The sequence below is a fragment of the Cherax quadricarinatus genome, chromosome 43 (genome assembly GCF_038502225.1).
Source record: "Cherax quadricarinatus isolate ZL_2023a chromosome 43, ASM3850222v1, whole genome shotgun sequence".
Taxonomy (NCBI): domain Eukaryota; kingdom Metazoa; phylum Arthropoda; class Malacostraca; order Decapoda; family Parastacidae; genus Cherax; species Cherax quadricarinatus.
In genome coordinates this window covers 11402073-11429769 of record NC_091334.1, presented here as the reverse complement: position 1 = coordinate 11429769, position 27697 = coordinate 11402073, and the positions used below count along the sequence as shown (strand labels likewise).

The following is a 27697-nucleotide window of genomic DNA, read 5'->3' as shown; positions in this document are numbered from 1 at the left end:
AGGAATACATTGTGAAAATATAAGTTCAGAGCTCTGAACATTCAATTTATAAAAATTTTTCAGGAATGCATGGGTTGTATGACCCTAGTGGGTTTAACGCTTGGTCTTGATAATAATAGGCTTAGCGCTTCTTTTTGATTATAATAATAATTGATAATAATAATAATTCAGGAATGCATTAACAAGTTGGGGCCCCTCTACTAAATGTCTAAACTCACTCTGAAAAACTGAAATTCATAAATCATTGGTGACATTTAATAAATTTTCTGCTGCAGTGTGTGTGCAGCAATGTTTGATGAATTAAATAATGCTAATCATATATTTTCCAGAAAGGAAGTGATTTTAACAACCTCCTTAATACCAATTTGTGTGTTCACCTCTATAAATTTGTGATGTACAGTACATAATTTTTTATACAATTTGCAGAAATTGCCTGTCAAACTTAAGTAATAACTGAACAGTCACAATGAGTGTGTGTATATCTAGAAGTATGAGCACCTTTTTTAATAAAAATTTGCAACATGTTTATCTTGTTGAATTTTGTGTGTAGTCTTAAATGCTTCCATAAAGTTCTGCAGCACACTCAGGCCTTGTGATCCTGCTCCTTCTGTGACTTCCTGAATCTTATTCATATATACATTATTTAGGAAATCCATGAGTTTTAAAAACTGTTTACCATATGCCTCCTGAAGGCTAAAACCTGCAGCCTCCAAAAAATTTCGAAGAATTATTGCTGTGACACCAGAAGTAGGTGTTAAGGAGAGAAGCTTAGCTAAGAGCTCCCACCCTATTACTGGAGCTGCTATGGGAATCTCTCGCTTTTTACTTATCATGCCCAAAACTATTCCATATATTGTAGCAGAAGTACCCATGCGAGCAATATGTGCATCTGATTTCTCATTAGCTTTCATGCCTTTTGTTTTATTGAAGTCTTCTTCACTTTGTCCAACGATCTGCATTGGTTTTATAGGTATCAAATAGGGACATGAAATGTACAAATGATACAAGAAAAGATCCCACATTTCTGGAAAAACTAAAATCAAGTTTACTAACAACCATGCATAGACACCCATGCCAGTTTTTTGCCTGTCAGTGCCAAACTTTATTATGCTACTTATCACGTGGTTCTTTGCATACTCTAGTATAACTGGATCAGTGTCAGTCGTGGCTTTGCCTGGTCCAAAATCTCTGCCAGCCAGAAAGGATATTAACTTCTGCAATTTTTCTCTGTTCACTCTGTTATCGGTTAAATTAAGCTGGTTGATGACACTAGTGGCTCGATGCACCTCCATACGCATCTCTGGGTACTTTTGTGACATTATGTCAACAGTATTCAAAAAATTTCCCACCTTGCTCTTGAAGTCTTCTAATCTGTTGAATAAAATTTAAATATTAAAAATAATTTTTCTTAATTATAACCTATTAATATACCAATATATTTGTATGTAATTACAAGTCTGAGTTCATGGGAGAGGTAAGCTCTAGCTTTCTTTTCAGATGTACACATCATGATTCGAGTGATTAAACTGCAATATCCCCACCCACCCTTCAGAGTGCAGCAACTGTACTTTCTACTTTCAAAAATCAAGTTTGACTAACAAGTTTTTCCTTCACCCTTAAATAATACAGTGCTCACACTTTAAACAGGATTTCAATTTTTTCCCCCAAAACATCTGTACCTTCTTTTATTTTAAAATTTCTGAATATGTAATTAAAAGCAACTCTTTCTGATAAGCTTTTATGAAATAATGCATTGAGATTTTATCATCACATTTTTAATAACACATTAAGCTAATGCTTACTTATGACAGTGACAATGAAAATAAATAGATTGTTGCAGCTATATTTCATTAATATAAGTGTTGGAATTCAAATGGTTTAATATACAAACCTGTTCTTTCCAGCCATCATTGCAACTATGTCATATCCTCCCTCCTGTATCTGTTCATTAGCAAGTTTTTCCATCTCTTCTCTTAAAGCTTTTTGCTTTTCCACTTCCAACTGAGCAGCAGCTTTCAACTTTGCTTCTTCAGCTTCTTGATTTATTCTCTCTGTTTCCAACTTGGCTCTCTCTTCCTTTTTAGTATCTACAAAAAAAAAAAAAAAAAGAGAGAGAGAAAATTATAATTAAAAAATTCAGTTTTATGTCAGTGTGAAGATACATCAAAGGTTTGTGTATGTGTACTATAAAGTATTTAGCAGCAGATGATCAGGATTTTTTTTAGCATATCATACATCTCCCACTGAGGCAGTGACCCAAAAAAGAAGAAATGAAAGTTTTTCTTCTTTTTACATTTAGCAATTTATACAGGAAAAAGGATTACTAGCCCCTTGCTCCTGGCATTTTAGTCACCTTTTATGACACACATGGCTTACGGAGGAAGAATTCTTCTTCACTTCCCTATGGAGACGATCAAGATTATATGTTAATTAATTTCAAGCTTCCTGTCTTGTACCCATGACAGGTTTTTGAAGGATCTTCCACTCTCACAGCCCAGCCTCTCATGCTTCCTTACTGACTAGGCAGTCAACCAGGATTCCATATTAACTGCCAAGCAATCAGGCTGTTTTTGCTAGCAGCCAAACATTACATATTATTATTATATTCATAGGAAGTGCTAAACCTGCAGGAGTCATATCATGCATTAGGAATGAGATATAATCAGGCACGATCCAAGGAAGTAGTAATTTCAGTTCCTTGGATCAAGAGCCTCTCAAGAGCATCAAAAAAAAACCCTTAAAAGGATAAAAAGAATATGATTGCAAGATTGTCACGTCTAACCTACAGGCATACATAAAGTTCATCCTTCATTGTACTGGTTAAACTAACAAGATTTTTCCTTCTTAATTAAGTTTAACTTAAGAAAAATTACAGTAGAACTCCCTTAACTGTGGATTTGGTTTCCACAGTTTTTAGTTATCCATGGTTTTTCATGGCCTGAAAACAACCCTTAATTTTATTTAATAATGACCCCAAAGTGCAAAAACAGTAATGCTGACAGTTCTTCAAAGCCTAAAAAAAGTCTGTGAATTGCTTCCCATCAGTGAAAAAGTGCTAATTCTTGACTTATTGTGCATAATTTATGAATTAACACTTTATCATAGATATGTATATAAATGAAACACGACTTATATATAGGGTTCACTACTATCTGTGGTTTCAGGTCTCCCACGGATACAGGGGGACTACTATATTTATAAATTAGGTTTTTTAAAGTATGCAGAGATAAACATTTTATATTAATTAAGCTACTTACTGAGTGTTTGAATAATTGTATCTACACAACTGAGTCCCATTTGAAGAGAATTTTGAGCTTCATTAAGTTGCTTTTGTGTTACAGTATTCTGAGTGGCATTATTTAAAACATCCTCTACTTGAGTCACAGTTTGGTTTAGGAGGGACTCAGTTTTGGAGTCCAAGGATTCAGTCCCCTCAAATTCTCTGTAAAATAAAAATGTTGGTGCTCACCATTTCACTAACACCACTCTCTGGTCGTGGTTCACTAAATATCTACCAGCATTCTTTTGAACACAAATACACAAGGTAGGCTCTGTATTCATTGTTCCTAGAGGAGGCATGATCTATTTGTTTTGTAAAATTATCATTAATATATAAAAATAATCTATTATTATACAGTTATTTGAACATATGAATGCATATGATTATTGCTTAGAATCCAATAATTGCAAATTTATTAACTTTTCTTTCAACAAACTGGTCATATCCCACTGAGGCAGGGTGGCCCAAAATGAAAAATGAAAGTTTCTCTTCATAACTTTAGGTAATGTTTACAGGAGAAGGGGTTACTAGCCCCTTGCTTCTGGCATTTTAGTTGTCTCTTCAACATGCATGGCTTATGGAGGAAGAATTCTGTTCCACTTCCCCATGGAGAAAATTTATTAACTATGTTAGTAAATTGGGAAATTTGCATTTACACTGCCTAAACTTGTAGATTTACATCCTACTCACAGGGTGCATCAGTTATTAATGATTGAACCTATTCAGAAGAAGCATACTCAAGTTATTTGATGGGAATTTTTATTTTTTATTAACACATCAGCCATTTCCCACCAAGGCAGGGTAACTAAAAAAAAACAGAAACACTTTCATCATCACTCACTCCATCATTGTCTTGCCAAAGTGTACTGACACTACAGTTCAAAAATATTACACAATTTAAAAAAAAAAATTGGCAAACCATACCACGGGCAGGGTTAGAACCCGCAATCAGAGAGTCCTAAAACTCCAGACTGACGCGCTAGCCACTGGACCAGCTAGCCACAATATGATTCATCTAACTAGGTATATTTATACACCATAGGAAGGTTAGCACAGGCACCATTGTGACCACAAATGCAAGTTTTGGCAAATTGTCACCAACTCACCCCAGTAACAATCCCAACCTCCTCCTCAGTAGGATACACCAATACTTAAAGACTGAAGTCAATAAAAAGAAGCTTTCTTGTGTTACTACAAAGAAACTCAAATCAGGAATGACTATACAAGAATGACCAGTGGGTGCCTGCACATGCTAACAGTTACTGGAAGCTTTCCCTAGTCACAGTAAACCAGCATTTAAAAATTGAAGCTGGTCGAATCAGTCATTCTCAAGTTTAACATGAAAACCTTGGAGGAAGAAAAGAATAATCTGTCAAATCACTTAAAGACACCACTTTGGGGATACTAATTAACAATTTTTTGGCAAAAAAACTCAAAAGTTCAACTTGTATTGTACATAAAGTTTAACTATACCCAGTCTAGCATATATGGTAAAATGCATTCCCACATTAACCATTTATTAATTAAAATGCAAACATACCTGAGTAACTGATGCATTTGAGTTAGCTTAACAATGTAAGTTTCCTTTGTATTAAGCAAGTGATTCACAAGTGCTCTCCTGAGATCTGCTTGTTCGGCTTCCTTACGTCGAGCATCCTCCACAACACCCAGTAACCAAGATGATCTTTCTGATACATACTGACTGTATTCATGACTGTAATAAAAAAAAACAGAAGCTACAGTATATATGGTCAATCACATTAGGGCAATTGAGGTTGATAGCCTTGGTCTATGAGCTTGGCATATTGTATACGTTATCAAAATACAGTTTTTTATAATCTGAATAAAAACTGCCCCTACTCTTTCTTCCTCTCTATTCTCCTCATCCTGCAAAGGAGGTGAAGGACTCTTGATCTTAGGAAACGGACCTACTCTTCCTTTCCTTTCCTTGGAACAACCAGATTACATTTGATCCAAGATGCTGTATTTGAAATGTTTTGGTCACCATCATCATCTCTTCCCCAAAAGACAGACAGACACAGACAGACAGACAGACAGACACAGACAGACAGACAGACAGACAGACAGACAGACAGACAGACACACACACACACACACACACACACACACACACACACACACACACACACACATACACACACACACACAGGGGGGACATGATAATGGCATACAAAATACTGAGAGGAATTGAGAAGGTGGACAAAGACAGGATGTTCCAGAGATTGGACACAGTAACAAGGGGACACAGTTGGAAGTTGAAGACACAGATGAATCACAGGGATGTTAGGAAGTATTTCTTCAGCCACAGAGTAGTCAGGAAGTGGAACAGTTTGGGAAGCAATGTAGTGGAGGCAGGATCCATACATAGCTTTAAGCAGAGGTATGATAAAGCTCACGGTTCAGGGAGAGTGACCTAGTAGCGACCAGTGAAGAGGCGGGGCCAGGAGCTCGGACTTGACCCCTGCAACCTCAACTAGGTCAGTGTGTGTGTGTGTGTGTACACACACACACACACACACAAAATACAGATACAGTTTAATACAAGAGAAGGCTCTGAAGCCACTGATTATGCAAATACATTTTGGGCAAACTTACAACTAGATCTAAAATATAATTTATGTTAATATAGCTTGGGTATTTCATTACTGTCATAAATACAATGAGTCAGGTTGCAACTGTAGAACTGGTCAATAACAAATAAATTACACTGAAATTATATCAATTCAATGACCTGCATGTTATGGTGTGGTTGAACTGGGATACTGAGATTAGAGCATTAGATGTTAGACAGTCAATGGATTTATGTGAGATTTAATAGGTACTTTTTAACAATATAAATTTTCATCAGCATTTTTAATGTACAAATGGAAGACACAAATTTGTGCTACTTTTAAATATTTAGTTTTACATTAACAATATCTAAGTTGATGATATGGACAGTCAGTAAAAATAATTGTCCACTGCTGGTATAAACTTTGCTTGATAATTCAGCTCAGTGAGAGTAGAAACTGAAGCAATCGAGGTGTGAAAAATGCTGCTCACTTTGGCTCAGTATTTGTTGGTTGAGGATATGAATAGCAGTGCTGTATGACCTTTGTGGGTTTAGCACTTAGTTTTGATTGTAATAAATAATAATGAGGATATGAATGATTAGGGTAAGAAATAAAAGAAATTCTTTTTCAACACACTGGCCATATCTCATTGAAGCAGTTTGGCCCCCCCCAAAAAAAAAGAAAGTTTCTCATTTTAACTTAAGTAATGTATACAAAAGAAGGAGTTACGAGCCCCTTACTCCCGTCATTTTAGTCACTTCTCACGACATGTATGGTTTATGGAGGAAGAATTCTGTTCCACTTCCCCATGGAGAAAATAAAAGAAATACAGTTATGAAACTGAACTCATTATTTTTAGATTTCAGGTTTGTCATCACAAAGAATATTTTTAGATAAGGGGTAGGAACTAATATATGTACTATATACAGATATATGATGCATAAAAAAAAATTGATTTAGTACAAAGGACATCTACACTTACTTGCATTTTTTAACAGCATCGATGACATCCTCTTGTTGTTGTCGAAGACGGTATTCCTCATGTGCTAGCTCCTCATTCCTCTTCTGATAGTACTGTTGTATTTTATTATTGTGTTCAGCATGAATCTCAGATAATTTACTCACATACTCCCTATACCGTGCTTTAATTCTTTTCTGTAAAATTAGGAATAATTATTGTAGATAAGGGTTAATTATCTTTTATTGTTATATGTATATGTGATGACCTGTCTATAAGTATATATTTTGAATCCCAAGAATGTTAAAAGCCAAGGAAACTTTAAGAAAAAAAAAAATGCTTAAAATGATTTAAAACTGAAAATATCAATACCAAGACAATGATCCTGGTAAAACAGAGAATGTATGCAAGGTGGATGAACAGAATAAGAAAGTAAGCAGAGTACTACATATCTCTGAAGAGAAGATAATGTTAAAACTTTCACTATTTAACTTCAGTAAGGAATAAATAAGCATGTAAATTACTGACTTGAAATTCTTGTTTGCACTCTTCCTCAAGGGACATATTTTCAAGTTGCTGCATTATTTGATACTGCTCTTGAGCTCTCTTTGCTAATATCAGTGAATCACACCGATACTCTTCACCCAACTCCTCACTTGGGTCTATTCTGAAATATACATATATATATATATATATATAAATGGTTCCATATCAAACTTAAACTGATCAATAAATAACAAAAAAAGGCACAATACCGTGACTGGAACGATACACAAATAACTCGCACATAAAAGAGAGAAGCTTACGACGACGTTTCGGTCCGACTTGGACCATTGACAAAGTCACACTGACAAGACACACTAAGGGTAAGTTTTTAGGTCTTCACCTTGACTGCAACATTAGATTGCAGACCAACATCCAATATAGAGCCAAGAAGGTCTCCAAAACAGTATCATTATTATAATAAAAACTAAGCACTAAACCCACCAGGGTTGTGCAGTGATGCATCCAAAACAGTAGGCATTCTTTCCAAATTACAGTACTATATAACCCAAACAGCACCATTACACAATGCCACTCTCTAATCTACCCTTACCTCACCTATGGTATTTATGCTTGGGGATCTACTATGTCTAATCACCTTAACCCATTAATAACCTAACATAAAGCTGTTATGTGGATGATCACCAACTCCTGTGCCAGACAACACACCCCTCTGATCTTCAAGAGTTTGAGCTTAGTTAATATACAATTTTTTTTTTTCAACACGTCGGTCGTCTCCCACCGAGGCAAGTTGACCCAAAAAGAAAAAATCCCACCGAGGCAGGTTGACCCAAAAAGAAAGAAAATCCCCAAAAAGAAAATACTTTCATCATCATTCAACAGTTTCACTTCACTCATACATAATCACTGTCTTTGCAGAGGTGCTCAAATACAACAGTTTAGAAGTCCCTCCAAACTGCCAACATCCCAAACCCCTCCTCTAAAGTGCAGGCACTGTACCTCCCATTTCCAGGACTCAAGTCCGGTTAACCTGTTTCCTGGAATCCCTTCACAACATATTACCCTGCTCACACTCCAACAGCTCATCAGGCCCCAAAAACTATTCGTCTCCATTCACTCCTATCTAACATGCACATGACAGCTTGCTGGAAATCCAAGCCCCTCACCCACAAAACTTCCTTTACCCCCTCCTTCCAACCTTTTCGAGTACATACGTACGTGTGTGTGTGTACTTGCCTAATTGTGGTTGCAGGGGTTGAAACTCAGCTCCTGGCCCTGCCTCTTCACTGATCGCTACTAGGTCCTCTCTCTCTCTGTTTCCAGAGCTTTGTGACCCCTTGTTTCTGTGTCCCCTATCTGGAAAAACCTGTCTCTGTCTACTTTCTCTGTTCCACGCAGTATTTTGTATGTTGTTATCATGTCTCCCCTGACCCTCCTATCCTCCAATGTCGTCAGTCTGATTTCCCTCAACCTTTCTTCGTAGGACATACCCCTGAGCTCTGGAACTAGCCTTGTTGCAAGCCTTTGCACTTTCTCTAATTTCTTGACGTGCTTGACCAGGTGTGGGTTCCAAACTGGTGCTGCATACTCCAGTATGGGCCTGATGTACACAGTGTACAGTGTCTTGAACGATTCCTTACTAAGGTATCAGAACGCTATTCTCAGGTTTGCCAGGCGCCTGTATGCTGCAGCAGTTATCTGGTTGATGTGTGCCTCCGGAGACATGCTCGGTGTTATGGTCACCCCAAGATCTTTCTCCTTGAGCGAGGTTTGCAGTCTTTGGCCACCTAGCCTATACTCTGTCTGTGGTCTTCTTTGCCCTTCTCCGATCTTCATGACTTTGCATTTGGCAAGGTTGAATTCAAGAAGCCAGTTGCTGGACCACGTGTCCAGCCTGTCCAGGTCTCTTTGAAGTCCTGCCTGATCCTCATCTGATTTAATTCTCCTCATTAACTTCACATCATCTGTGAACAGGGACACCTCTGAGTCTATTCCTTCCATCATGTCATTTGCATATATCAAAAATAGCACTGGTCTTAGAACTGACCCCTGTGGGACCCCGCTTGTCACAGGCGCCCACTGTGATACCTCTTCGCGTACCATGACTCGTTGTTGCCTCCCTGTCAGGTATTCCCTGATCCATTGCAGTGCCCTCCCTGTTATATGTGCCTGATCCTCCAGCTTCTGCACTAATCTCTTGTGGGGAACTGTGTCAAAGGCCTTCCTGCAGTCTAGGAAAATGCAGTCAACCCACCCCTCTCTCTCGTGTCTTACTTCTGTTACCTTGTCATAAAACTCCAGAAGGTTTGTGACACAGGATTTGCCTTCCATGAACCCATGCTTGTTTTCATTTATAATCTTGTTCCGTTCCAGGTGTTCCACCACTCTCCTCCTGATAATCTTCTCCATGACTTTGCACACAATACATGTCAGAGACACAGGTCTGTAGTTTAGTGCCTCATTTCTGTTTCCTTTCTTAAGTGTGCGTGCTTGTGGGTGTGCATGCTTGTGGGTGTGCGTGCTTCTGTGTATGCTCATGTGCATGTGTCTGTGCATGCGCCCTCGTGTGTGTGTGCGCGCGCGCTCATGTGGGTGTATGATCCACTTAATATTTGTATGTATAACTCATTACAACTGTGACCAGGTGTGGACATGTCAGTGGCTCATTACTTTGTAACTTGTTCATGATTGTAACCATGTACAGGAGTGAGGCTGATTCATTACCTTTGTAACCTGCCATGATTGTGACCAGATCTACTTGGAGTTCATTACCTTTGTAACTAGTTCAGCTATCATAACTTTGGGGTCCAATCCCTGGACCCATTATGTACCTCTGTAATCTTTTGACTATCGCCCACAGGATGGGTATGGGGTGCATAATAAACATATTAAACTAAAACCCCTACCCCACTTTCCTTCCCCTACAGATTTATACGCTCTCCAAGTCATTCTACTTTAATCCATTCTCTCTAAATGACCAAACTACCTCAACCCCTCTGACTAATGCTTTTAGTAACTCCACACCTCTTCCTAATTTCCACACACTGAATTCTCTGCATAATATTTACACCACACATTGCCCTTAGACAGGACATCTCCACTGCCTCCAGCCACCTCCTTGCTGCAGCATTTGCAACCCAAGCTTCACACCCATATAAAAGTGTTGGTACCACTATACTTTTATACATTCCCTTCAAATATACAAAATATGCACTCATAATTGTAGGTATTGGCAGTTTGGAGGGATATGTTGTGTATCTTTATATGTATATGCTTCTAAACTGTTGTGTTCTGGGCACCTCTGCAAAAACAGTGATTATGTATGAGTAAGGTGAAGGTGTTGAATGATGATGAAAGTATTTTCTTTTTGGGGATTTTCTTTCTTTTTGGGCCAACCCGCCTTAGTGGGATATGGCCGGTGAGTTGAATGAAAGATGCACTCATTACATTAACTCCAATATAAACTTTCCTCTCAAATTTCCTGAGAGCTACAACAGAATGCAAAGGCACAACACAAGGCACAGAACTCTCTTTGACATCCCTTGTGTCCATCTCACCCATGCAAAAATACAATGCACATAAAGGGTCCCAAGATTTGGAATTCACTGCCTGAACCAGCAAAAGGTCCCCCGTCTGCCAATCAATTTAGGGCTATAATAAAAAATCACCTCATCTCCCAAACTTAACTAAACCAACACTTACTATGCCTGAAATCACAGAACCAGTTTGATACTACTCAAGAAATCTCAATTAACTTAAGAACACACTTAAAATTGTACTAAAGTAAATTGTACTAACTGTAATTTTTTTGCAACCCCTCTACTATAAATTTTATTAATTATAAACTTTTTAGTACCTCTCTTTTTGTAATAATGTTTTATTAAAATTCACCACTCCATAACCTGTGGCTAGTTTTATGTAGTGTGTAAGCATTAGGATTATTCTGTCCAAAATGCTCATGCATGTTAGTGGCTTTCTTTGTACTTAACAATATTTTACTACATGGAGGATAGATGGGCTAATGAGAGCATAGGCAATGGGGTCGAAGAGGTATGGGGTAGGTTTAAAAATGTAGTGTTAGAGTGTTCAGCAGAAGTTTGTGGTTACAGGAAAGTGGGTGCAGGAGGGAAGAGGAGCGATTGGTGGAATGATGATGTAAAGAGAGTAGTAAGGGAGAAAAAGTTAGCATATGAGAAGTTTTTACAAAGTAGAAGTGATGCAAGGAGGGAAGAGTATATGGAGAAAAAGAGAGAAGTTAAGAGAGTGGTGAAGCAATGTAAAAAGAGAGCAAATGAGAGAGTGGGTGAGATGTTATCAACAAATTTTGTTGAAAATAAGAAAAAGTTTTGGAGTGAGATTAACAAGTTAAGAAAGCCTAGAGAACAAATGGATTTGTCAGTTAAAAATAGGAGAGGAGAGTTATTAAATGGAGAGTTAGAGGTATTGGGAAGATGGAAGGAATATTTTGAGGAATTGTTAAATGTTGATGAAGATAGGGAAGCTGTGATTTCGTGTATAGGGCAAGGAGGAATAACATCTTGTAGGAGTGAGGAAGAGCCAGTTGTGAGTGTGGGGGAAGTTCGTGAGGCAGTAGGCAAAATGAAAGGGGGTAAGGCAGCCGGGATTGATGGGATAAAGATAGAAATGTTAAAAGCAGGTGGGGATATAGTTTTGGAGTGGTTGGTGCAATTATTTAATAAATGTATGGAAGAGGGTAAGGTACCTAGGGATTGGCAGAGAGCATGCATAGTTCCTTTGTATAAAGGCAAAGGGGATAAAAGAGAGTGCAAAAATTATAGGGGGATAAGTCTGTTGAGTGTACCTGGTAAAGTGTATGGTAGAGTTATAATTGAAAGAATTAAGAGTAAGACGGAGAATAGGATAGCAGATGAACAAGGAGGCTTTAGGAAAGGTAGGGGGTGTGTGGACCAGGTGTTTACAGTGAAACATATAAGTGAACAGTATTTAGATAAGGCTAAAGAGGTCTTTGTGGCATTTATGGATTTGGAAAAGGCATATGACAGGGTGGATAGGGGGGCAATGTGGCAGATGTTGCAAGTGTATGGTGTAGGAGGTAGGTTACTGAAAGCAGTGAAGAGTTTTTACGAGGATAGTGAGGCTCAAGTTAGAGTATGTAGGAAAGAAGGAAATTTTTTCCCAGTAAAGGTAGGCCTTAGACAAGGATGTGTGATGTCACCGTGGTTGTTTAATATATTTATAGATGGGGTTGTAAGAGAAGTAAATGCGAGGGTCTTGGCAAGAGGCGTGGAGTTAAAAGACAAAGAATCACACACAAAGTGGGAGTTGTCACAGCTGCTCTTTGCTGATGACACTGTGCTCTTGGGAGATTCTGAAGAGAAGTTGCAGAGATTGGTGGATGAATTTGGTAGGGTGTGCAAAAGAAGAAAATTAAAGGTGAATACAGGAAAGAGTAAGGTTATGAGGATAACAAAAAGATTAGGTGATGAAAGATTGAATATCAGATTGGAGGGAGAGAGTATGGAGGAGGTGAATGTATTCAGATATTTGGGAGTGGACGTGTCAGCGGATGGGTCTATGAAAGATGAGGTGAATCATAGAATTGATGAGGGAAAAAGAGTGAGTGGTGCACTTAGGAGTCTGTGGAGACAAAGAACTTTGTCCTTGGAGGCAAAGAGGGGAATGTATGAGAGTATAGTTTTACCAACGCTCTTATATGGGTGTGAAGCGTGGGTGATGAATGTTGCAGCGAGGAGAAGGCTGGAGGCAGTGGAGATGTCATGTCTGAGGGCAATGTGTGGTGTGAATATAATGCAGAGAATTCGTAGTTTGGAAGTTAGGAGGAGGTGCGGGATTACCAAAACTGTTGTCCAGAGGGCTGAGGAAGGGTTGTTGAGGTGGTTCGGACATGTAGAGAGAATGGAGCGAAACAGAATGACTTCAAGAGTGTATCAGTCTGTAGTGGAAGGAAGGCGGGGTAGGGGTCGGCCTAGGAAGGGTTGGAGGGAGGGGGTAAAGGAGGTTTTGTGTGCGAGGGGCTTGGACTTCCAGCAGGCATGCGTGAGCGTGTTTGATAGGAGTGAATGGAGACAAATGGTTTTTAATACTTGACGTGCTGTTGGAGTGTGAGCAAAGTAACATTTATGAAGGGATTCAGGGAAACCGGCAGGCCGGACTTGAGTCCTGGAGATGGGAAGTACAGTGCCTGCACTCTGAAGGAGGGGTGTTAATGTTGCAGTTTAAAAACTGTAGTGTAAAGCACCCTTCTGGCAAGACAGTGATGGAGTGAATGATGGTGAAAGTTTTTCTTTTTCGGGCCACCCTGCCTTGGTGGGAATCGGCCGGTGTGATAATAAAAAAAAAATAAAAAAAATGTAAACTACACATTGTATACTATGCAAAGAAATAAATTTTTGAATTTGAATTTGAATAGTCATGCACTGTAACATCATGAGTTTGCTTACTTACCAATGCAGTATAAATCATGAAACTGTACTCTTAAAATAAAGTACTATACTAGAGATCAGAAGACTGTACATATTACCAATGATACTACACCCACATACATGCATCATTGGTCATTATAAATCTTTATATACTTATTGTACTTTACATTTTTCACACACTGGCTGTTTCCCAATAAAGCTGGGTGACTCCAAAAAAAAAGAAAACACATTCATTTTCATTCATTTACTAACTGCTTTCCAGAAGTGCATGGATGTAACAGTTCAAATGATCCACTGACTTGCAACATCATTCAGAGCGCAGGCTTCATTTTCCCAGCCAGAGCTCAAGTCAACCTAACTAATGCTCCTGAATTCCTTCCTAGTAATTACCTAGTTCACACTCCAACAGCATGTCAAATCCCTAAAACTGCTTGTCTACACTCAAGTCTGATCTAATACACTTACAAATGTCTGCTGGATACTCAAGTTCCTACCTCTCAAAATCTTTGTGCCCTCCTTCCAACAGCCTCTACAATTTCCACTCTAAATTTATAAACCCTCTTGGTAAATCTATCTTGCATTAAACTTTCTAAACTACTAAATCAACCTCTTCCTTTGCCTTAATTATGCCCTTCATACTATCACAATATCCTCTAATTTCTTCACTCCTTATCCTTAACATAATACACAAATAATCTGCACACAGGAGAGAGAAGCTTATGATGGTGTTTCATTCCAACCTGGACCATTTATAAGCCACACTAATACACAAAGGTGAGAAAGCCAGTATATATAGGTAATGGGGACAGGGATAGGACAAAAAGGAGAAGAAAGAAGGAAATGGAGAAGTAGCGGTAGTAGAAAGGTGGGGAGTAGTTATTTGTGTATTGTTTGCATTCATGGTATTGTGCCTTTTTGTTCTTTACATAATATTCACACCACACACTGATCTCAAACATGACAACTCCACTGCCTCCAGATGCCTTCTGTTGAGTGCCATAAGGTGGTGCACTTGGCATAAACTTGCTTCCTAGTTGTAATTTGTATTCTGAAACAAGGCAAACCATGGGGCTAATAAAAGCAAGTTTTTGTTTTATCCCTGATTAAATATTACTATATGTACTGTACAAAGTATGTTACATTTTACCTCAGTCAATATAATTTTCTTAAAAGAATTAGTTTAGACATAAAAATGGCAACTTTATGACAAATTGTGTTAATGAGAAACCAAGTGCTGTTTATCATCCTTCTTAATATGAGAAACTGACAAGTGTTCAGTTTGTGCATACTCTCACTGCACCTAGATTAATTTGACCTAGTAACAGTTTAACCCCTTGACTGTCGCAACCCCAAATCCTGAGGTGTCTCCTGGTGTCGCAAAATTTAAAAAAAAAAAAAAAAAAAAAAAAAAAAAAAAATGATAGAGAATCTTTTCCCGATTGTAATGACACCAAAAGAACGAAATATGATGGAAAACTGACAGAATTACGATCTCGTGAAGTTAGCGACCTCGGCAATATTTACGAATCTGCAATTTCGCCCACTTTGAGCCCTATTTTTAGCAAATTCCATTGTGCCAGTTGACCAAACTCATAGCTATTTCTTAAGAACTTCATTTTTTCTATCGATTGAGTACAGGAAACTGCCCATTTACCGATTTCAACTACCCAATAACATGGTCAGAAATTTGCAATTTGGCCAATTTCACGAAAATTAAAAAACATGGCAATTTCAAAATAGGGTCCAGAATGAACAATGCAGACATTCCTGGCTCTAAAATAACATTTTCTTTGTTCATCAGCCATGTCTCCAGGCCCCTCTGATATTACTCTTGCTTTCTATTTTGAATTTTTATTCAAACAAAAAATAGAAGAATTACTGTTATGCAGACTACTGCAATATTGTAATAAATATATAAATAATGTCAACCCATTTATGGCTGCATATTAGAATGGCTACTTGGACATTTATTGGAAAATGACATCATTTGTTTACTTCTGAACATCGGCAAAAATCAAACATTTCCCCTACTTTGAGCTCCATTTCAAGGTTCTTTTCATAGTAAAACCAATCAAAATCACCTCTATTTCTATAATATGTTTTCCATTCTATCAAATGAGACTAAGAAAACGAGAATACAACCATAAATACTATACGAAAATAGACCACAAAGTTGGCATTTTAATTAAAAAAAAAAGTTTTTTTTTTCTTATTATGCACTGCCTGCTGCAGGATTTTTTTTATATGGTGCACACTGACCACACAGACCCATTCTCTCACATGTGGTCCTACCAGCTTTCTCCTGCTTGATCTGAAGCCGCTAGAATTTACGAGTATATATACGTCAAAAACGGTGGCTCATAAGACGTATATATATGACCAAAACAGTCAAAGGGTTAATAGAGAATATGTTAAGTCTTCTTGGTCTTTGTCTTCAGTCCTTGGATAAGGGACCTTATTTGTAATTCAGGAGATGGCCAGGAACTTGATGATTTATATTACTGTATAGGGGTCATAAAGCACCAGGGGAAATGGGAAGTATTCATCTTTGATCCAATGAGCAGGTAGCTCCAATTTATTGGATCAAAAGTCCTTTGCCAGTATCAATGCACTCCCTTGAATTATTATATTTATGGGGAAGCACAAGGAACCTCCCTTGAAGAACTTTCCCTTAAAAAGTGAGGATTTTGATATTGAGCTGCAAGCAACACACACAGTTCATGGGTCATATTTCCATAGTGTAGTTTTGTAATGATAGTAATACTGAAATTCCTTTAACCATCTTTATTAAAAGTAGTGACAAGGATTGCACTGGTGTGAAGGCTAAAAGGAAGGCTGCAACAATTTCACCTCAAGCAGTCATGTGAATAAACAGAATACCACTGGTTATCCTTTTTTATCCAAATTGTGTTTATATACTGTACAATGTTTTGAAATAAAAACATTTTGATATGCAACAGGTTTCTATAAAATTAATTTTCACTGTCAAATGAAGATTACCTCTATTTAAATGTGAGCATTTATAGAGTATCCCTGCTTATACAGAATCCCTTTTTTATAGGGTATCCCTTTTTATAAGTTAACACTAGAATATTAAATGAAATTACGTATCTGTTTATAAAATTCAGCACAGTGCCTGCACTCTGAAGGATGGGGATGTTGCAGTTCAGAGGGTCATTTGAAGTGTGGTGTCTCCTGTGCACTTCTGACTACGTATATACAATAACTAGTGAACGAATGATGGTGAATGTTTTGTGTTTTGGAAGATGGCTGGCGTGGTTAAAAAAAAAAATTGACACCAACTGCTTATGTTCTTGTATCACAAACAACAATGAGCATACTGCAAGAAAGAAGATTAAACTGGACCACGTAGATACTATACTGCAGATTTAGACAATTGGAACTGGTGGGGAGGCGTGCTTGACACCGGGGCATCTTGTTCACCATAAAATATGGTATGTGACCCTTACCCTCCAGGTACTGTGTATTACAGGTCGGCCAACACTAATCCGGCAATCAGTTATCTGGTTCCATCAGTTATCTGGCAATAACTGTAAATATCTACTGTAGTTCATAAACTCACTTGTTAAAATAATTAAGGTGCTATTAGATACTTCAGTGTATAACTGAATTATCAATTCTGTAATACCTTTTTCTTTCAAATTTTTACAAGTTTTAGATTAATCACGGTGTCTTAGTCATAAGTCTAGTTGTAGATTCAATATAAATCTTATATCATTTTACTCAGAAAATCTAGCTTGTAAAAATACTCTCATCCTATGATTACAGGCATAGATCCTGATGTAAACTTTTTACAAAATGAATTACATGTATCAACCAGTAACTGTAATTACTACACAGCAGACCAAGCAAAGACATTACTCAGTGCAAACAATAACATAACCATCTTTAACTACAATGTCAGATCCTTGAGCAAACATTATGATGACCTCACAGCATTACTCAGTTCCCTTAATTCCAATATATCAATCATCACACTTACAGAAACCTGGCTTAAGCCTGATATTACAGATGTCTATACCATTCCTGGCTACATGGCCATACACAACTGTAGAACAGACCAGCAATGGGGAGGAACAGCTATATACTATTCAAATCAACTCAAATGTATCAATAAATCTTGCACAAGGGATGAACATGGAGTATATATCATAGCCAAATTTAAATCAAAAGACCTGCAAAAACCCCTCACAGTTATAAACATCTACAGAGAACCACAGTCAAACATTTATCACTTTAGTGAAAAACTAGGAAACATGATTACTGATGCACACATGAATAAAGACCACCTACTACTAACAGGTGATTTCAACATAAACATACTACATGACCAAGACCCACAAGTAACCGAATTCACAAACACAATGAGTAACTGCCTGTTGCTACCAGCAATATCTAAACCTACAAGAATCTCCGAGACAAGCATCTCCTTAATAGACCACATCTGGACAAACACCATATCCCCTTTAAAATCAGGCATAATCACGGACAACACTACAGACCACTACCCAACCTTTCTCATAACTAATCTGGGCAAACTACCACAAGACATTACTAAAGTAACCTTCAGACTACATAATGAGACAGCAGTTAACAACTTTATAGCAGCTATGAATAACATCGATTGGCAAAATTAGCTTGAAACATATACAGATATGAATGAATGTATAAATAATTTTCTAAAAAAAGCCCAATGCCTCTATAACAGACATTGCCCCAGAAAAACTAAACAGATCACAGCAAAGAGACTGAATAATCCCTGGCTAACACCAAGCATCCTCAAATCCATTAACACAAAGCACAAATATCAAAACAGTATAGAATGGGTCAAATAACTAGAGAACAGTTGAGAAATTACTCGTCAGCACTTACCAACCTGATAAGAAGGTCAAAAAATTGTATTATGAAAATAGATTACATAACATCAAAGGTGATATGAAAAAAAACCTGGAAAACTCTATCTGAAATTCTTGGAACTAAAAAGTTATCCAAAAACAAAGCAATCAAACTAACAAAACCAGATGAGCCCCTACTTACTCCAACTGAAACAGCAAACAGACTTAATGTTTTCTTCTCCACCATAGGAAAAAATCTAGCAAACAAAATACCAAGCACAAATGCCCGTCCATCAGACTACCTCATAGGAACCTACCCAAAGATGCTATTCCTAGCTCCAACCAACCCCACTGAAGTTATGCTCATCATAAACACCCTTAAAAACAAGGCAGGAGACATAAACAACTTGCCTGCTTTTATGTACAAAAAAGCTTCTCAAGTATTGTCACCAATTATTGCAATGCTCTTTAACAAATCCATTGAATCATCTACCTTCTCAACAATCCTCAAAATAGCGAGGGTCACTCCGATCCATAAAGGAGGTGACCAAGCTGACTTGAATAACTATAGACCAATATCTAACTTACCACTGCTCTCTAAAATCTTTGAAAAATTAATTCATAGACGGATCTATTCCTACCTCGTTTCACACAACATATTAAACCCTTCTCAGTTTTAATTCAGAAATAATAAAAGCATAAATGACGCTATCATACACATGCTAGAACTAATATATACCGCACTTGAAAAGAAAGAAGTCCCGCTGGGCATTTTCATTGATTTATGTAAAGCTTTCGATACAGTCGACCATGAACTACTGTACTCTAAATTAACGCACTATGGTATCAGAGGCCACTCCCTCAATTACCTCAAGTCATACCTTAGTAACAGAACTCAATATGTGTATGTAAATGATGCAAACTCCTCCACCCAACCAATCACAGTAGGAGTCCCACAAGGAAGCATCCTTGGACCACTCCTCTTTCTTATCTACATCAATGATCTACCGAATGCATCATAGCTACTCAAACCCATATTATTTGCAGATGACACTACACATGTATTTTCCCACCCAAACGCAGTCATACTAGCAAACACAGTCAATGCTGAATTACAGAAAATATCTGCCTGGATGATGACTAACAAACTTACCTTGAACACTGATAAAACCTATTTCATTCAATTTGGAAACAAAGCTGCAAATGATCCAATTAACATTACGCTAAATGGATCATCAGTCACAAGACTCACAGAGGGAAAATTCCTAGGTATCCACCTTGACAGTAGCCTTAAGTTCTGGACACACATACAACAAATCACGAAGAAAATCTCCAAGACTGTAGGCATACTATCAAAGATAAGGTACTACGTTCCACAATCAGCTCTCCTTGCACTGTACCATTCACTCATATACCCTTATCTTACATATGGAATTTGTGCATGGGGATCAACAACATCCAATCACTTAAAACCCCTAATAACCCAGCAAAAGGCAACAGCAAGAATGATAACAAATTCCCACTCCCGCCAGCATACTTCACCAGTTTTCAAAAGTCTGAATCTGCTTACCAATAAGAACATCCATACTTATTCATGTGCCTACTACATACACAGAACAATACACGCAAATATAAACCCCCCACTCAAACTTTTCCTTACCAACCTAATCAGGACACATGACCACAACACAAGACACAGATCTCTTTTTGATATACCTCGTGTCCATATCACACTGTGTAAAAATTCTATGCACATAAAGGGCCCCAAAATATGGAATTCATTACCAGAAGATATTAAAGTAACCCAGTCTGAAAATCAATGTAAGACTCTTCTCAAAAGCCACTTAATCACCCTAGACTAAATGCTATATACTACTCAGTATACATTTCCTCACCTATGTACTCCCACATCATAACGGAAACAATCACACTGAACCTTTTATCCATTGTTGACAAGAAAATTGAATAACTGTTTTTCACAAAAGCATTTTAGAATATAAATATGTATATCCTTGTATTATACAAATTTTGATTCATTTATAATTAATATTCTACTGTACAACTATGAAATAATTCCTTTCCTACTGTACAACTATGATATACAGTGGTCCCTCGTTTTTCGTAATTAATCCGTTCCTGGAGCCGTTACTATAAACGAAATTTACGATTTGCGAATCCCCATAAGAAATAATGTAAATACAATTAATCCGTTCCTGACACCCAGAAGTATTAAAACAAAAATTGTTTTTACATGAAATATACATATAGTACACAAACAATACAATGGGAAATGATGAATGAAACATTAACAGCATAATACTTACCTTTATTGGAGATTCTTCTTAGTGTATGGGAGACTAGAGGAGGAGAGAGATTGGATTGTTTACAGTTTGGAAGCGGAATCCCCTTCCAGCAACACCTCAGGTACCAATTGCTTCTCTGGGGTTGCTTCTCTTCTCTGTTTCTTAATGCCACTAGGACCACCTTGAGAGTCACTCTAGTCCTGTCTCGCAAAGTAACTGTGGAGAGAGCTCTGTTTCTGGCGTCTCTTTAACACTTCCCGAAAATGGCCCAAGACTTTGTCACTGTACATATTTCTCACCTTCTTTACCACAGGCTTGGCACTAGAAGCTTTCTTTGGAGCCATGGTAGCTTATTTAGTAATTGCAAGCACTAAAATGAGTGGAATATTATGAAATATTTCGTAGGAGCACTTGAGGGGACCTTCACTCACTGGTAAACAATGCCAGACTGGCTGGGTAGGGACGCTGCCCCAGCTCACACCGTGTGTATGTGTCCCAGATGAACTACTATTCGCGAGTCAACCTATGAAAAGCGAGTCCATGTTTATACAAAAATACCCCTATGATTGGTGAAATTTACGATTGCCGAGAACTACGAAAAGCGAGGGACCACTGTACTATTTCTTAGTATTAAGTAGAATGTAAGCCAATAATGTTAAGTTGGCCCATAATGCCAAGGCATAATAGAGGCTCTCTTTGCATTGCAACCCACTATTGTATATACACAATCTCAACTACATGAATACCACCTGGTGGTTCACACTTACACTCACTCACCCATTTGACCATAAACAGAAATATTAATCTCAATCTTAAAATAATGAATCCTATGATACTCCAATACTGAAACTATGTACTGTGCCAAAACAAAAGCATTCACATTGCTAAACTCACAAACTAGTATTTAGTCACTTAGCCATAATACCAACTTACCTCATAATTTGTAATATTTTAAAATAAAGAATTAAACTAAGTCTGCCCGAAATGCCTAGCCATGCTAGGCGTTCTAGTGGTACACTCTGTAATCATTATTTAACTACATGTAAACCACACAACAACCAAATTCTGTAAATTCAACATTGTAATCTTTATAGAGAATAAACTTTGAATTTGAATGTACTGTTTGCAAAGACATTAAATAAATAAATAAATAAATAAATAAATAAATAATTTCGGCTAGCATAATTTCAAATTTCCAGAGTCGCTGCTGCTACTGTTTGGTGGTGCTACTTGCTGCATAAGTCATTTCAATTTCTTTTTCTCCGTTTATTGTTATAACCTGCTTACTTTCAGCCCTAGCCATGGTTCCAAGGAATAAAAAAATTGTTTCACTGCGTAAAGCACATTCACAGTACATTGTCCATAAAAGATAAGGTGGCTTTGAAGCCACTGTTGGTTGCCATGAGCTCAGTCTCGTGATGCAGGGGAATATGCTTTATTATTATGCTAATATCAGCACTACGGCTTATTTACCTATCACAGTTGATCTAATATGACATAATAAACAATATATATATAACATAAAAACATGGTAAATACTCCAGAATGAATAATATTTAGCATAATACTGAGTGGTTCGATGGAGGCATGAAGAGGATATGGGATACAAGTACCATCCTCCTATCCCTGTAGCACAGGGCTAATTGTGATATACACTTGTAATGCACCATAAAACTGAAACAAAAAAGTTATTTTCTCTACATAGATTATCATACATAGCAGCATATGTGTAGAGAATCTAGGATAACCCCAAAAAAGTCAGACAAAATGACTTATTTCCAGTACCTGCTTTGGCTTGCCATTTATGATTTTTGGTAAATATTTTTTTCTCTCAGTTGTTTATTGGGCTATCTTACTGAAACTTGGGCAATGTATGATGGAAAGATGTTTCTTAACATACACCAAAAATGAAAGAAATCAGTTGATAAATAACGGAGTTCACTTCTCAGCCATTAGCCGCCCTTTAGCAGCATATTTTCGTGTTTTTTTTTTTATTGTATTCTCGTTTTTTGGTCTCACTTGATAGAATGGAAGATATATTACAGAAATAGATTTGATTGGTTTCACAACAAAAAGTACCTTGAAATTGAGCTCAAAGTAGAAGAAATGTTTGATTCTTTGCCGATGTTGAAGAGTAAACAAACGACTTCATCGGCCAATACATGTCTGACTGGCCAGTCTAATATGCAGTCATGAATGGGTTGACATTATTTATACAATTATTACAATAATGCAGTAGTTCGCATAACAGTAAATCTTCTATTTTTTGCGTGAATAAAAATTCAAAATGGAGAACAAGAGTAATAAAAGAGGGGCCTGGAGACGTGACTAATTAATAGAGAAAATGTTATTTTAGTGCCAGGAATGTCTGCATTGTTTATTCTGGACCCTATTTTGAAATTGGCATCTTTAGAAATTTGTGAAATTGGCCAAATTACCAACTTCTGACCACTTTATTGGGTAGTTGAAAAAGGTGAATGGGCGGTTTCTTGTACTCAGTCGACAGAATAGAAGTAAATAAATAAGTTTATTCATACAAATACAGTTGCAAGAACCCTTGCAAGATCTGTTCTTGCAAGAGTTGCACTGAGGTGAATGTTCAGTGCAACACTTGTACGTATAAACCTTGCTGAATTCAAACAGCACTACAGAAGGAATACTAGCAAAATAGCTATGAGTTTGGTAGACTAGAACAATGGAATGGGCCAAAAATGGGAAGTAAATTGGGTAACCCGGTTAACTCATGAATCCGGCACCCTACAGGTCCCAATGATGCTGGAATAGTGATGGCTGACCTGTACTAGATAAATTAAAAAAATTACTATTGTATCATTCATACAGATTTCTGCTTTTTATTAATCACAATAGTCCTGTACTACAGCACACAATCTAGATGCTACTTTAAAAGTCATCAAATGTCTTACGTGAAAGCAAAAGCATCATGGGTAATCTCAGCTTCAGTGGCAAGAGGTTTGGAATCTTCATCTTCATTGGCATTTCCAAATGAAAATCCAGGCGAGATGGTTATACTGGTTAAGTCTCCTACATCTTTCAAACCATTCCTATTATAATCAGAGTCCTATAAGAAAAAAATATGTACAGGTATTATTAAGAGTAATTATTAATATTTAATAAAAATTAAGAGTAAATAGATAAGAACACAAGAAAATATAATACTGTACTAGCAAGATTAATTGTATTATAAATATACATGTATTCACAAAAAAGGAGTAAAACCTGTACTAATACTGTACTTGCAATAGGAAAAGAATAAAAAAGTATGGCAAATAAAAAAAACAATAAGTGAAGGGATCTCATTTATATCTGACTTCCTTTAGTAATACACATTAATGTAATGAATGGTATACACCTATTATCCGACTTATGACCTGCTCGACATACGACCACTCGACTTACGATCATGTTTTTTATGCGAAATTTCTGGGAAATAAACAACTGTTTGTGTTGTACACAGTGTTTATCCTAAACCATGGGATATAAAATACAGTACAAACAGCATTAAAAGTAAAGTAAAACATGAAATACCAAAATAAAACTATAAAATAAAACCATTACAAAAGTGTGATGTTGATATTCAGTAGTAAGGCTCGACTTACGTTTATTTTGACTTATGACCGGTTGGTCAGAACCAAGCTTGGTCGTAAGTCGGATGGTACCTGTACAATATGGATAAGTTGATGAATAAAACACAGGCACAACACTTTGGTATCTTTATTGCGATAAAATTAAATATAGTATATATGCAAGCTCACATACTCACTCACAAACACGCATATGCACATGCATGCATGTGTGCACAAGCACATACAGCATATATACTACAGCATGCATGCATGTATTTATTTTTTTTGAAGCTTTACCAATACACAAGCCAATGAATAGGGTTTAGTAGAGTGTCTGTCTTGTGATTAGTGGATGTAGAACCAAGCCTCCACCCATCCTTATGCTAAATGACCCAAATGGGTTCAGAACGTCACATAATAAACATAAATTTTTACTGATGCACAATGAATAGTACAGTAAATCTAATTTAAATATGGGCATGGGATTTCTTAACTTACATGATTTTAAACAAAAGTAATAAACATATCACTACAAACTACCGAACATTATAGGGGGTTGTACTAAACACCATGTGGAGCTACATGGACAATTATCACACATACACTGAAAGTAAAAGAAAGAAAGCAAACAAACTTATTTCTTTCTGCAGTATACAAAATGTAGTTTACACATAGTAAAATATTGCTAAGAACAAAAGAAAGCCACTAACATGTTGTGCACTTTGTGTAGCAATCACAATTATTGAGTCATGTAATATTTTCAATGCACTATGAATATAGTGTTGGGAAGCGGGCATAAGAAGGCTTGCCCATATGTTTTGACTCGCCCAAAGATTGAACCCAGGTACTTTTGATTGCAAGCCAAATGCTCAACACCTGAGCTGTGAGTCACACTGGGTATGTGTGACTTTAAAAATAAGTTAGGCAAATATCAATCAAGTGGGTATAAATGGGTGAGCAAAACCTGCCTAGCATGAGCCAGTATGCCTTTTCTAGTCTCCTCTATTTTTATGTTCTTATCAGTATGTGAGGTGCAGAAAATAGTTTTTTTTTATTATTAACACATCGGCGGTTTCCTACCAAGGCAGGGTGGCCCAAAAAAGAAAAACTTTCATCATTACTCATTCCATCACTGTCTTGCCAAAGGCATACTTACACTACAGTTATAAAACTGCAACATTAACATCCCTCCTTCAGAGTTCTGGCCCTGTACTTCCCATCTTCAGGAATAAAGTCCGGCCTGCCAGTTTTCTTGAATCCCTTCATAAATGTTACTTTGCTTACATTCCAACAGCACGTCAAGTCCTAAAAACCATTTGTCTCCATTGCTCCTATCTAATACGCTCACGCACGCTTGCTGGAAGTCCACTAAGCGTGCAAAGAAAAAGACACTTACATAGAGTTCAGGACATTTATTAGAAGAAATGTTTCGCTAATAGTGGTTGTTTCAGTCCTAATGATTGATGAAGCCATTCATAGTGAAATGTTTCCTTTAATAAATATCCTGAACTGTACATAAGTGTCTTATTCCACCCACATCCTGTTGGTATCACCATACCATTTTTCATGATTCCGAGTAGATGCAGAAATCTTAAATTTTCACAATAAATTTTCACATATGCAATGCTGAGGGGTTGAAGATATGTTGCAGTTTTTTTAACTGTAGTGTAGGGGTGCCTCTGGCAAGTCAGTGATGGAGTGAATAATGATGAAGGTGTTTCTTCTTTTTTCGGGTCACCTTGCCTCAGTGAAAAACGTCCAATGTATCAATAAAAAATAAAATAACAGTGATGAATAGAAGTGCCTGCATTCAAGCTAATAGGTTTATTGGTTTCATATAAAAATGAAAATATAATAATAATAGAAGTCTAAAAGCTATAGTGTACTTCATCTTTATACACTGTTGTTAAGGTCTCACATCAATATATTTATTGATGGGGGTTGAATAAGAGGTGAATGCTAAGGTGCTAAGTGTGTGATTGAAAGATAATGAAAATTAATGATTTTTTATTTCAGCATGATACAATGTACAAGGGTGAATGATATTTTGGTGTGCATGCAGAAAGCTCCTTATTATGCAGAGCATTTTGTGTGAACTTAAGCCTATCTTAAGATTAATAATAAGTGGAAATTGTCACAATTACTCTCTTTCCACAGCACAGCTTTTTGGGACCAGTGGCAGCTCGTGGCACCAGTAATACCTATACTATCATACTGCATCAAACTTCTATTTTTAATAATTTTTGATCTCATTAAAAAAAAAAAAAAAAAAAAAACGCTTATATATTGAAAACAACATACAACAGATTTTTCCTGTAATACATTTGTCATTTGCAAATTATTTTAGCATAAGGTTGGAGAAGTCAAAAGTCTGGCAGTGAGCATCTGGGAGGACTGCAGCTCCTATGGGCGAGCTGCCACTGTTTGGGACAGTCTGAAGAGACATTGTAAAAGTTGGAGGAATACTCTGGGTGTGTAAAAGGAAACTAAAAGGGAACATAAAAAAGAGTAAGGTGATGAGAGTAAAAATATTTTAAGTAATGATGCACTGGCTCTACTGACTTGTTGGTAAAACATAAAAAACACTTGGGCATCTATATAAATTCCGAAATATTTCGCCTGTAAACAGGCTCCGTCAGTCAAATGCAGGCGAATATAACACTGAAGATAGTGATCAGTCCCTCAGCCTTGGGTAGGTGGTCAGTCCCTCAAGCCTACTTTTACTTTCTCTGATGTTATATTCACTTGTATTTGACTGAAGAAGCTTGTTGTACAGGCCAAACGTTTCAGCAATAAGACAACAATGTTAAAAGTGCCTTATTCAAAAACAAAATTCTGCAAATAAAGTGTATCATTAATATCACCTCAGGATTATCTGGTCCATAATCCTGCGGAGGTTTATGCCAGTGTTTCAACTTCTCACTGCTGCTCAAAGCACTTAGAACACTTTTGAGACTTGTTGGGTCTTCTGTCATGGTAAATTCTGTTGCTCTTATTTTCAAACGCGCAGTTTGTTTGTTGTTGGGGATTTATAGAGCACCGCAACTTGCGCCGTATTCACCTGCCTCTTCTTCTTGGGTTGATGAAGGCCACTGACTGCTTACGTATGACTCAAGAAATCGTAATGACACGATTGCAAACAAACCATACCCCCGGCCGGGATTGAACCCGCGGTCATAGAGTCTTGAGACTCTATGACCGCGGGTTCAATCCC

General features: G+C 37.2%; 1 protein-coding gene across 1 annotated transcript; it reads right to left on the bottom strand.

Annotated features, from left to right (window-relative positions):
• Positions 1-41: 41 nt before the first annotated feature.
• On the bottom strand, positions 42-27586 carry Gle1 (nucleoporin GLE1). The gene is made up of 8 exons (XM_053784296.2): positions 27348-27586; positions 23824-23978; positions 7340-7478; positions 6836-7008; positions 4821-4994; positions 3258-3442; positions 1892-2087; positions 42-1371 (listed from the first exon to the last, which is right to left on the bottom strand). The coding sequence occupies exons 1-8, from the start codon at positions 27456-27458 to the stop codon at positions 504-506; spliced, it is 2001 nt and encodes a 666-aa protein (XP_053640271.1). The 5' UTR covers positions 27459-27586; the 3' UTR covers positions 42-503.
• Positions 27587-27697: the final 111 nt, after the last annotated feature.

Coding starts and splice junctions, on each gene's coding strand:
- Gle1 (XM_053784296.2), bottom strand. CDS start 27,458: ATGACAGAAGACCCAACAAGTCTCAAAAGTGTTCTAAGTGCTTTGAGC. Junction 23,979..27,347: donor ATGGACCAGATAATCCTGAG/GTGATATTAATG, acceptor TTTTTCTTATAG/GACTCTGATTATAATAGGAA. Junction 1,372..1,891: donor ATGATGGCTGGAAAGAACAG/GTTTGTATATTA, acceptor TTTATTCAACAG/ATTAGAAGACTTCAAGAGCA.